Source organism: Rhipicephalus microplus, chromosome 3, assembly GCF_043290135.1.
Source record: "Rhipicephalus microplus isolate Deutch F79 chromosome 3, USDA_Rmic, whole genome shotgun sequence".
In the NCBI taxonomy this organism is placed as follows: Eukaryota; Metazoa; Arthropoda; class Arachnida; order Ixodida; family Ixodidae; genus Rhipicephalus; species Rhipicephalus microplus.
Window position 1 is genome coordinate 261,934,421 of NC_134702.1, and position 12,924 is coordinate 261,947,344.

The 12,924-nt window shown below is 45.3% G+C and overlaps 2 protein-coding genes across 8 annotated transcripts in view; both read left to right on the top strand.

Annotated features, from left to right (window-relative positions):
- LOC119170521 (polyamine-transporting ATPase 13A3) overlaps positions 1-12,924 on the top strand; it is a 1,084,416-nt gene that overhangs the window by 225,149 nt on the left and 846,343 nt on the right. The window lies entirely within an intron of this gene.
- LOC142804239 (uncharacterized) lies at positions 874-6,988 on the top strand. Its single transcript, XM_075890966.1, has 4 exons — positions 874-987; positions 3,134-3,358; positions 6,383-6,542; positions 6,640-6,988. The coding sequence occupies exons 2-4, from the start codon at positions 3,236-3,238 to the stop codon at positions 6,900-6,902; spliced, it is 546 nt and encodes a 181-aa protein (XP_075747081.1). The 5' UTR covers positions 874-987; positions 3,134-3,235; the 3' UTR covers positions 6,903-6,988.

A 12,924-nucleotide genomic window follows, 5' to 3' on the forward strand; every position in this document is an offset into this window, starting at 1 on the left:
AAAAAAAAGTAGCACGCTGAAGTGGTGCTGCTTTTGGGCAACAGTTGAAAATGGCGGGATGCATGAATGCGGAATACTGTTGCTTACACTCAAATCACTCTTGTGGTCACCTCCCACTGTTTGCAGCGTGTGTTGTGTATACACAGCTGCATATTTCCTAGCTAGAAAAATTTGATTTTAGGTGTTTCACGCCATTTTCCATGTAACTATTCCACAATTGCACACACTGATCAGCAGGCTTTCAATTGCGCTGAAGGACACAGGTGCCATAAAATTCATAGTCGATTCTTTCAAGAAACCGTATGTAAAGGCTGAAGCTTCATGCGTACATACACACATACATACCATATTGTTTTTTGTACTTTATGAAAGCTGCGAAGGTCTCATGTGCCTCCAAGCGTAACCTGTCTTATTTATTCTCCATCACCACAAAAGTTTTGTGAGTTTCAAATAAAAGTACTTTGCGCATGGCCACTTTTGGGTAATTTTTTGTGTAGGTGTTATTTGAGCAGCCTACAGTGTTTACTTTATAAGCCTGTATGTATATGTTGCATTATAAGGATGCAGAATGTGTGTAGCTGTACAATATAGATGAAGTGTAAAAATTAAGTGTGTCTATTGTAGTGTTCTTGCAACCAATCTTACCCCCGTATTCTAGAACGTCCCTCCACTCAACGCTTCACCTTCACTTGAGATGGCTGATGGGAGCGCCGTCTCTAAGCAGAGAAAATTGCTGCATGTCAGCAATAATCTGCTGTGATTCTCGAGTAGCGCAGCGTGGCTTTCAAACGAGCAGCGGCACAGTGCTCAACGCTGTCAAGTGAAGGGTGAAAGTCGAGTCGGGGAGCGTTTATGAATATGGGGGTTAGTTTTGTTGTCTTGTTAACCTGCCATTAACACTGGATTGATGCTACTTTGCTCTAGCTGTACAGTGCTCTCCAAGGCTCAAGGAGGCATCGCACGTGGAAGGCTCGGAGCAAACCATGCGTGAGTTTCCTTTCATTGTTACACTATGCACGTATTAAGTGATAGACTTTAATGTATGCTATTTGTATTGTGCAAGTTTTTCGGGACATACAACTTCCAACACTTATATGTTCTGACGAAAATCACGCAAGAATGAGAGAAGCTTGTGCAAAAATTATGCAAGAGTGTAAGAAGCTTTTGCAGAAGTCTGTGAAATGAAGTTTTGAAATTTTGTGGCAATGTGTCATTGTACAGTGGTCAACAGTCTTGCTCAGCATGCTTGACTGCAGGGCTCCCGGCTGCACAGGCGCATCTACGGAGTGCCTGATGCATGATGGGCCAAATGTCAGCCTGCACACTGGTGCCTCTTATCCCCGTTTGTCTGTTACATCAGTGTCTCTTGTAAAGGGGATCAACTGTGCTACCTTTTTTTTTTTCGAATGTAATGAGTTCTTTTTCCAGATTATTGTTGTTTTAAGGTAGAGCCTCACATTTCTATCAAATACTGAAGATTCTATTTTTCCTTCTAGATGCTATGAAGTCACTCCTTGTGTTACAATAGAGTGAACACTGTTATGAGAAAAGCTACTTGATGGAGTTAACTCACCCCATATTGACTTAACACACAGAATTGGTGAAAACTACACTCCATTCCAGCTGCATTAGGAAAAATATTCATTTGCATACTTCTGTTTCTTTTGTTTGTTTGTTGGCTGGAGGTTTGGAGTATAGGGTGGCCAGAGGGCACTGTGTAGTCTTTCTTCATCTTCCCAATTTTGTGAACATCAATTGATAGCCGTATGGGAAGCAGCCAGCATGCTGAAACAGCGGTGCAAGCATGCAAGATGTTCACCATTGCATGCAGTCAATTGCTGTGAGCAACCTACTGCATACAATTAACTGCGAGTGGTGCTGCACTATGTGTGCCTCCTGGAAAGCTGCAATGGTAAAGTGCCACAATCGTATAGTAACATGGATAACATCGCAATTTGTTTGTTGAATAATTTTGCAACAGAATCAATGGAGTTTTCGATAAATTTGTGTATCTGCCTGGTTCATCAAAACTACAGAGTCAAATGCGGTATATACTCGCGTATTATGTGTACTTGTTTTGTCAATCCGGTCATGTGCGAAGCTAGTATGAATCGCTGGCCTAAAAGCTCAACTGGGAATATATGTTGCAGGCGCTGTCACAGCTGTCTCAAAGCGGATGGTCATTTGTTTGCTAAGCCTGTTCAAATGCCCCCATTTTCTTGAAGTTCTTCCGAACAGTGCTCACAAAAACCAGTTCCCATGACAGGGTTATACCAGAGAACATAAGTACTCTCCAATAATTGTCGGGAACCCAACGTAAAGTAAGATGCAGACAAGGAAGCGCGATGCCAACACAGTGCTGTGTGTGTCGCCCTTCATGTGTGTGTGTGTCCATTCCTTGTCCCAGTCTTCTATTGCGTTGTGTTCCCTCCGATATCTAACCAACACACCCAAGCTTCTATGCTAAGTCTTATTCAACGCACTCTTCTGCTGGCTCCCATACCGAATATTGCATGTCGAAGAACTCCACGCTGATGTGCTTAGCGGTAGCACGGTTTCAGTTTTCTTCGGTAAGCTTTATAACAGCAATCTGCCTCGTATATAATTATTGTAGCCTATCACAAGGAACGGTAAAAACGCAATGGCCAGATGGCGAAACCGAAAAAAAAAAAAAGAGTGCGAACACCTGCCTCATCTAGTTGATGTGACAGGTCCTTGCACGCGTTCAACATCTGTGCTGTGTCTCGGGAATACATTCTTGCCGTGGAAGAGGTGGGAAGATAGGAGGCAAACCTTTAGGCATTTCGGACTACACATAAACAGGTTTCGGTTTTCAAGTTCGGTATTCTAGGGAAAGCATAAAAGTTCATGGAAGAAGGGACCTTGCACTCAGTCCATTTTGTGTAAGACTGCACTCGCCTGCTCGACAAGAGATGTGCCTGACCAGAGCATCATGAAGTCAAATGTGTCTGTGTGTGTGCTGGCAAGGTGGCTCGGGCTGGTTGGGGAGGGCAAAGTATGCGAGCAAAAAGTTTCTTGTAGTAAAGCAGGCTGGCTAATTATACTGGTGAGCAAATTATGTGAGGATGCAAATTGTGCGAGTAAATATGGTATGTACTCTTGTATGTTTCAGCTCTATTGCTACGGATCCTGCAGATCCAACTTGGCATCCGGCAGCAACAAAGAGGTTCTGCAGGAGGTGCGACAGCTGAAGCACGAGGTACGGCTCTTGTCCATGCCTCAGCACGCCCAGCCAGCACAGCGCTCCTCTGACCTTCCCCGGCTGCCTGCTGGTACAATTGGAGAAGTGGAGGCAGCAGAGGCAGCTGTGCAGAGTAAAGCTGTGGCTGTGGCTTTGGTATATATTTCTTGATTTTTAATATGCCTATGTAACATGCAGAAATTTAGTACTGCTTTAAGATACTGTGTTTCTGGAGACAAACTAGTCAGGTTATCTCATGAGCCACTGTACTACAGTCGAATATGAATAATTCGTACTCAAAGAGGCCAGAAAATTTGTTCAAATTAAAAGAAGTTCAAAATAATGAGTTACCGTAATTACTTGAATCTAACACTCACCTTTTTTCCGGTTAAGAGAGTTCATAAATCGCATGTGCGTTAGAATCGAGTACGACAAAAAAAAATGAATATGGTCGTTCTATTGCCATCGCCACTTACAAAATGGCCGCCCCCTACGTGCGTCGACATGGCGCGTCGGTCATTTCTGCCTATGTGTTTCCCATGCGCGGCACTTCATACGTGTGCTGAGGAGTTCGTCATCTTGTAGTACATTAGCATCGACGGCATGGTAGGGCCGACTCCAAAAACTCGACGAGTGCACCACCATGCTGCTTCTAAAAGAAAAGTCGTCGCGTGTGCCGGAACGGACAGAAATCGGGCCGCATCGCGGTCATTCGAAGTTCCCGAAACGTGCGTGTGGTACTGGCGGAAACAAAAGCAGAAAATTGTCGACAGCAAAGATTCACGCAAAGGCTTCAGTGGACCACAGCAGGGTCGGTTTCCACAAATTGAAGAGCTGCTCGGCGAGTATGTGATTAAGCAGTGAGCGGCACAGCGGCCCGTGACGACAGAACTGCTCCAAATGCAGGCTATGCAGTTAGCCTTAGAAAAAGGGCTAATGCAGAGCCATTTTAAAGCGAGCAGGTGCTGGCTAACGAACTTTATGAAGAGAAAAGGCTTTTCCCTCCGAAGGCGAACGGGCATATGCCGGAAGTTGCCGGAGGAGTACGAAGAAAAGCTTCAGAGTCTTCAGAGGTTCCTCCTAAACTTGCGGCACAACAACGGCTACCTGCTTTGGCAAATCGGGAATGCCGATCACACGCCTCTTTACTTCGACATGCCTGGCACCACAACCGTCTAGGAGAAGGGGGCGAAGCAAGTTTGTGTACTGACATCGGGCCACGGTAAAACTAGAGTGACAGCAAGGCTCTGTTGCACGTCAGATAGGCATAAGCTTCCCCCGTACTTCATATTTAAACGGAAGACGCTCTCAAAAAGAGTCGTTTTCGCGAGTGGTGTGATCAAGCGGGCCAACGAGAAAAAAGGGTGCGCGTTGCAACCGATGTCTTAGTTTTTTTTTTTTTTTTGTCGTGGAAATTGGGCGCGCGTTACAATCGAGGGCGCGGTAGAATAGAGTAAATACGGTAAACGAGCGGAGGGCTCACCATGCAGTGATGCATGTGCATGGAGTTTTATTCACAAATTACAGGACATCCATCATTAATTAGAGTAGTCAATACATGTCTGTACACGTTGGCCTTGCAACGAGTCAACAAGTCTTGCGTGCAGTTTGCAAAGCATTTGTACTTCGGCTTCAGTATTCTCCTGGCAAAAGAAGTTGCGCGCGGCAATGTCCAGTGCTGACACTCTTCGAAGACAACTGTGTTTCCACTGTTACCATCTGCGCTGCAGCCGGAGCGTGGCCAGCACATGATGAGAATGGAGGAGCGTCTCCACCTGGAGAAAAGCAGATCGGCATTAGAGAGAGAAGCACTCCGCGGCAGCTTTTTTTTTTCTCTCTTCATGCGCGGTGTTGAAAGGAGAAGAGTCTCTACATAGCGGGGACGGAAAACAGGGAAGCGTGACACCGGCGCATTGCAGATTGGCATGAGAGAGCCAACTCTCTGCGACAGCTTTTTCTCCCCTCTTTCTCTTCATGCGCAGTGTTAAGTGGAGAAGGGTCTCTACGTGGCAGGGACGGAAAAAGCCGAAGCGTGGCACAGGAATGTCGCAGATTGGCATTTGGCAAACATTCCACCGCAGTCTTTTCTTTCCTTTTCTTCATTTTCTTCTTCAAGCACAGCGATGAGGTGTCTGAAGTGCCACCGCAGGATTGGGCGGGGTGCTGAGAGCATTTTCGGAGCGCGGTATAGCTTTGATAGGAGCACAGCGTCAGTTCGAATTAAGTGTGTTGGAATTAATGAGATTTGACTGTATTTACTATAGTCTGTGAAGTCCGAGTGAACTGTCCTAAGCTAGCAGACGATGTAGGCGGCATCGTGTGTTTGATGGGCAGTGACTAGCAATAGCCTGCTTAAAACAGACATTCAGTAATTTTGTTAATTTATCACCCTATTTCGTGTCCGCTGCGGCTCTCTCTACTTTGAGCTACAGTTCACCCTGCCTTGTGTTAGCCGATTTCTTACTTTTTTAAAAATCTAACATGCACCCAATTTCGCAGTGTGAAGAAAAATGCACCTTTGTTTATTGTGATGAGATTTCTATAGCGACATGCTTCTTTGTTGGCTATCACAGAAAAATATAAACAGCAAATGGTGCGACCATCTAGTGCGACCTTTATTTTTCTATCAGTTTCATCTACGACCAAGATTTGGTCGCTCTAAGGTTGCCTCTTAGTACGCCTTGATCATGTTCATTTATCTTGTTGTGCTCTGCTTACAATGCATTGATTAAAAACATGTCCAAGCTTCTTTTTGAATTCCACATATTTTATCGTTTTTCACGTGTAGAAGCTACTCCTGGTCAACATTCAGGCAAAGACATTGTAACCTCGAAGAAACGTGTATTGGAATTTGAGCACTGTGCAAAGTAATTATACTATTTCATAGCTAGAATCAATATTTATTAAGGGTTATAACAGTGTTGTATTTGATTTCATAACAGCGAAACTGCATTCAGAGAAGGACTCTGAAAGGTTCTCACACTGAGTGTGAGAGGGCTGATGTGGAAACCATTTTAGGTCAAGTGAGTTGAAGTTAGCGTAAAAAAACAATGAAATGTTATGATGCCCAAATATTCAAGTTGTTGTTTTCAGTGTCCTCTTCTTGCAGATTTTTATCATGAAAACATTTCGATGTGCTGTTGCGTTTACTCCATCTATGCTTCTTGCATTTTTTTACAGCGCAAGCACCTCCTGCAGATTGGGGGACGTGGCCTCCGAGAAATTGGTGTGAATGCCATGAAGGCTGTATTGGCACATGACGTGCAAGTGCTGTACAGCCTTCATGGCAGAAAAGGGAAAAGGGCCTTTGTGAACCTGAGGCTCTGTAGATTAGTGACAGGTTAGACTTGTTCATTGTTTTATGTGTGTGTACCCTTGTGTATTCTCTGTACTGCAGTGCTTCATGTGTACTATGGTATTTCTGTTCTTGTATGCAGATGTCATCTGCCAAAAAGCAGGGTGCGACCAGGCGGAGGCCCTCAACTTTATTAAGAGGTGGCTACCAGGGTCTGGTGATCGCTGTGGGGGCAGGAAGCGGCGCTTCAGAGAAACATTTGTTGTGGAGCAGCCCGATGATCCCCACTCTCAGAGTGCAGATTATCGGCTGCTCGCGGCAGCTGGCTTCCTGCCCAGCCACAGCAGCCAGGGCCTTGACAGCACCACTGTCACTGTGTCCCCAACGCAACCTGACCTGCAGTAGAGCGGGCCTTTTTTAGTTGTGTATATATATTTTTCAATGTATACATTTTTTGTTGTACCAAATAAATAAAAAAGACAAAGAATAAATAGTCTGCAGACTGTCGGTGGTGCACTGTTCGGCTAGCTTATGCTGATTCGGAAGCACCATCACCATGTTTTAGTTACAAAAAAATGCTCTAAACTATGAATCTTATCGATTACCATGTGGGGGACATATGTGGGGATTGCAAGTGGGGGACATACGCTTTCAGCATTTACTTCCTAACGACTTTTTTCGATCTGCTGTACCAAATACCAGTACCAAATAAAGCACTCGCTATTGCAAAAGATAAATTGGTAAAAAAATAAACTACACTTCTAGTGTTAGCAAAGGGAATGAGGTATAAAAGATGAAATAGATCGAGTAACTGCTTTCAGTTCTCGGCATTCAATTTTCTGTTGCCCCAAGTATACAGGGCTGCAAAGCTACAAGAGCGGGTCATCGAGGCATATTGTTTAAATCTTTCGGTAAGAAAAATTCCCTACTAATAATGGTTACATAATGGCAAGCCAATCAGTAGCCAATATTCGTCGTGCAGGAAACATCGGTGTAATAACGGCATTCGATTGGCTGCAATGTGGCCCTGGATTGGTCCAATGTCGGTCGTACATCCGTAGCCAATATTCGTCGTGCAGCAAACATCGGCGTAAAAATGGCATGTGATTGGCTGAAATATGGCCCGATGTTGGCCGAACATTGGCAGCTTTGTCGGCAATACGATGGGCCTTCGTCGGCCCAATGTTGGTTGCATACTGGCTAAAACATCGGCAAAACTTCGGCCCATCATTGGCTTGAACGTCGGCCCGACATTGGAAGAAGTTGCACTTCCGACGTCGGCCCGACGTCGGTGCCGATGTTAGCCGATGTTGGTCCAAGATTGGTCCAACGGCGGCGTGCTGCCTGGGATTCTTTTAATGATAATGATATCGATGGCTTGCTTATACATGCGTTCCCAAACTTAGGGGACGCGTGTATAAGTAGGTGTTTCAGCAGCGAGCTTCATTGAGCTTCTTAGTTTTTACCTGTCGTCTACTTTCATTAATTGGAAAGGATCAGCATATCTTCAGAATAATGGTGTGTGTATTGGTTCCTGTCTCGCTCCGGTTTTAAGCAATTTGTATTTACCTGAGTTAGACAGAGACCTCAACGATGTACTACAAGGGTCAAATGTTCTAAAAATTTTTTGTTTTGTAGACGATTTTATTTTATTTGTTGACAGCTCAACCGAACAGTTTGAGGAAGTGTGTTCCAGCATTCAAGTCGCTGTTCAAAGGAGCCTTGAACCCCTTGAAGTGTCCTTTGAAAAGCCATGTGACAATGTGATTCGGTTTTTAGATGTCCTATTTGTTTTTATAGATGACCAGACATGCTGGTATTATCACCATCGTGCTAACAAACCTATACTACCATATAACTCGGCGCACTCCAAGCTCGTCAAGCGAGGGATTGTTAAGATGTGCCTTACTAACACCTTGAAGAATCCTGCCAGCATTGTTTGCCTTTAAGCATGAGAGAGCAAACAAAACGTTTAGCTGACTCGGGGTACCCTCAACATGTCCTGGCATCTGTCGCGGAAAGCCTTCTGAGGCAAATCTGCTCCGACGGAGCCACGGAAACGCCTGCTACGCCTGCAAGGAAAGGATTAGCTATAATCCCATATATTCATGGTGTTTCACATAACCTGAAAAAATTAGCAGAACATTGCAACGTGCGAGTAGTTTTCTCGGCACCTATCAAGCTAAACAGTATTTGCCGAAAGACGAAACTGGAGCGCCCGGAGAAAAATCTGTGCGAAAAGAACCACCGTAATAGGTTTGTCGCGTGCATCACAGGAGCCATCTACCGGATCCCATTAACGTGTGATGCATGCTATATAGGCCAAACTGGTAGATGCATCAATGATAGGCTGAATGAACACAAGAACAACGTGGCCATGGCACAACCTGAGGGTTTTCTTGCAATTCACTGCAAAGAATGCGGGTGCCAACCCCTCTTTAATCGCACCAGCATAATCGGAAGAAGCACTAACCAAATGACAAGGCTCATCATAGAAGTGAAATTCATTGCTAAGTTTGGGGACGCGTGTATAAGCAAGCCATCGATATCATTATCATTGAAAGAATTGCATTATTTGAATGTCGCATGAGTTGCAGTCGATCAGTTTTCTGGTTCTAGCACGTGGTTGTGGCGCGCCATGTTTGGGTATAAGTATTGCTGTTTCTCGGATTAAACCGCATTGTTGAAATTTAGCGCCGCGTATGTGTTCTGTGTTTTCTTCTCTGTCCTGTCCTGGATGCGCTATACCTCGAACAACATGAATAACTAACAAGCCCGCCGTGCAACCTTAGAAGCAGGCAGTGCAGGGGGCGCTCGGGGCGCCTGCTATCGTGGTCGTGCTGCTGCTTCGGCGTACGTCAATTGTGTAGTGACCGGTGGTACCAGCTGCGGTGTAATTGCCTCAGACACTTGGTCTTATATAATGTTTCATAGTGTAAGACTAAGCAGCGCACTGCGCTCTAGTTGGACGGAGACGAGCGAGAATTGGCGGGCAACTTCTTTGCGCACAAAAGCTTTGATATGCGAGACAAGGATGAGATCTTACGAGATAGTTAAGCGATACAACCATTCCTGATGCGAGACGGGACGGTGGGTGACGACACGTGGTCGTTAGAGCTCATCATAGCTTTGGCAGAGCTTGGTAACTTGGGCGACAGTTGTCAGGTTTTTGGAAATCAGCATCTAGAATGCATCCTTGTCGATACCCTTAAGGATATGCTTGATGCGGTTCGCCTCTGACATGTTCGCATCAACGCGTTTGCACAAGTTGATAACGTCCTCTATGTAACTGGTGAAATTCTCGGGTAGTTGCGATCCGGACTTAAGGCGCTGCTTCGCGCGATGTTTTCTGATGTCAGGGTGACTGAATAATTAGATTAACATTGTATTGATTGCTGTCCAGATTTAAAGAACAGTTTGATTTTTTCGAACTCTCAAGTGGGCAATGCCACAAAGGTTAATACCTATGGTGGACAGTCTTATGGCTTCGTTTTATTAGTTCTGGACATTCACGAGTTCATAGCCAGCCAGTCGTTGAGCTTGGTGTCGTCAGTACCGCTCAATTTCGGAGGGTCTCGCCGACAGACCACGCCAGAGCACTTGATAGCCTCGGGACACAGACACAATAAGTTTGTGGCTGGTTCAGTGGTCATAGCAGCAGATAAAGTCTGGTTTCACAACTCGAGGATTAATATAAGAGCCAGAAAACTGCAGCATTTAAAATGAAGAACGGAGACAGTCTGACAAGAAGAACCAATATTTTAGACTGGACAGGAGGGCAGGCCTAGCCAGTGAGAGCAGCGACGTTGTCCGGCCCGACGGCGTCGTGCTGAGCGCTGATGATGTGACTCTTGGGCTTCAAATGGCCCAACACTTCTTCATTACCAGATATTTATTTATCAATTTAAATACTCATTTATTTATTTATACACATATATTGCAGTCCTATACAGGGCTAAAACAGGAATTGGATATTGTAGAATACTAGACGCAAGAAGAATGCAAGAAAATAACAGATATATTAAATAGAAAACACTCATAGTGAATACCTTCAAAAATAAAATTTATTTTACGTTGAAAAATGTGCATCAATTGCAACCACAAAATCATCTAAAGGCAAGGCGCGAATATTAACAGCCAGAGAAATCCAAAGCGCTATCGCACATGGAAAAAAACGTCGTTTACCTGTATTGACATGCGTAAAGAATGTCGTTAGTATTGAAGCAAGGGAGCTGCGAGTACAACCTTCATCAGAAAATGGGATGTGGTCAACGTGAAACGGCACGAAGAGTAACTAATTATTGTGCATAAAAAGTAAAAGCTTCATTCTGGTATTGTGCGAGTTTTGATGAAATGTATATAGACTTAATATCTGTGGTGAGTAAGAAGTTGCGGCAGTAACCAAAATTTAGGCGCATAAATTTTCGTTGAGGGGGCATCGGGTAGGGTGCGTTGCAAGTCATCTAATTTCTTAGAGCTCTGCCGCAAACGTAATTGATGTGGCTTGTCCATGAGAAGTGCTAAATCAAAGTTACTCCGAGATATTATACTGAGAAACTCTGTTAAGTATTGTGCCACCTAGATAGTAAAGCTGATTCGTAATGGACATCGCCACTGTATTAGTACAATTTATGTTCAATTGTCACTTTTTACTTCAGTCTATAAATAACGAGAGGGATTGTGCGAGACGGTAATGATCATTTATAGTGTGGGCATTCATTAGGCACATCTACTTTATTAACACATGTTCATCGTTATGAGTGGTCGTCGTCATTTGGTGTGGAAACTTGGCTGGCCTGGGCCCTGTGCCTTGGGTGTGGTCGCTTCATCGTGTCTTCTGGGCCTAATAAAGGTTGCCTTCATCGTTGCATCACAAGTGGTGGAGTGTGCTCATTAATTTTTCCTCCTCTCCCAACTCGTTTCACTTCGTGGAGTTCTACTGAGGACGCCACCTGCTCCAGGTGTCCGGTATTCTGCCTCAGAACGAGCCAACCGACGCTCCTGGATCTTTCTCCATGGCCCTGGCTACCGTTGCCTATCCATCGTGGAATATCAGTGCGCAACAGCGTGATCCGCCCACGTTCGCTGAATTTCGAGGTGAAGATGTGGATTATTGGTTAGACCAGTTCGATCGAGGGAGTTCTACTAACTGGGATGATCCTGCCAAGCATTGCCATGTTTCTTTTATCTGACAGGCATAGCAAAACGTGGTTTTTCAATCACTAAACCGACGTCATGAACTGTACACGCTTCAAGCAACAGCTTCGCTGAATCTTCGTCACCCCGGTAGCTCCATCAGCACTCTCAAAGAAGACACTGGACGCTCTCAAGCAACAACTAAGTGAGTCTGACACCTCGTACACAGAGGGTGTGCTTGCTCTCTCACCGTTTTGGCATGTCCATGTCCAAATCAGAGATGGTTTGCCATCTATTGAAAGGGATCGGCACGGTCGCGTTCAATGCCTTGGTCACGCGAACCCTACCACAGTCGCTGACGTTGTGACGTGTCAGCGCCTAGAGGAACATGAGTCCCAATTGTTACCCCGGACAGCCCTGAAAGCACCACCACGATGAATCACTCATTGCTTGCTATATTCCGCATGATTATTCGGGAATATCTGCAATATTTTGGCCTCTCAGTGACCCCGAGTCCACCTCTCATTCCAACAAACTTTTGTGCGACGTTATCAAAGAGGAGTTGGCGTCCATGACCGGGCCAGCGTATGTAGACTCTCCGGTACCTCGACTACAGCCGGCGTACGCACAAGTCCTCGCTGCTCCACCACCCGCGGTATAACCAACGCCTGCACGCTAAACGCTTATCCTTCTGGCTTCGATGACTCCGAGTGCACCTAGCCAGCCCTTTCACCCAACATGGTGGCTACCTCGTCCGATTTGTTAATACTGCGACTATCGAGGTCACATTGCACGTTTCCGTCGAAAGAGTCAGCAGGATGAGCGTCGTGGACTGGACCCCTATGAACGTGATGATAGGACAAGCGGGGCCACTTCCCAACGTCGTCCATATGATCCGCCACTACGTCGCTCCTCGTCGCCAACTGCAACATCTGAGACAACCGCTTCTTACTTCTCTACTAGATGCCACTCACGTTAACTCCCCCACCACTCCACGTTTTAATCGTGACCTGTGTCGCATTTTACCAACCAATACCTAGAAAACTAACCTCTGCCGCTTTTGGAGGAAAAGCTGCATAGAACGAAAAGAGAGAAATTCCTCCAGTGCGTCCACATATTACGATATCTGTTTTAATAGAAGGTGTGTACGTGGACGCTTTGAAAGTCACAAAAGCTTGTTTATCTGTGATTGATCAGTCCTTTTGCTCACGTCTGCGAGTAGTCATTACCCTTTATGATGGATGCACACTGCTCGCTGCTGAAGGGGACGCTATTAGACCTGCCGCTATGT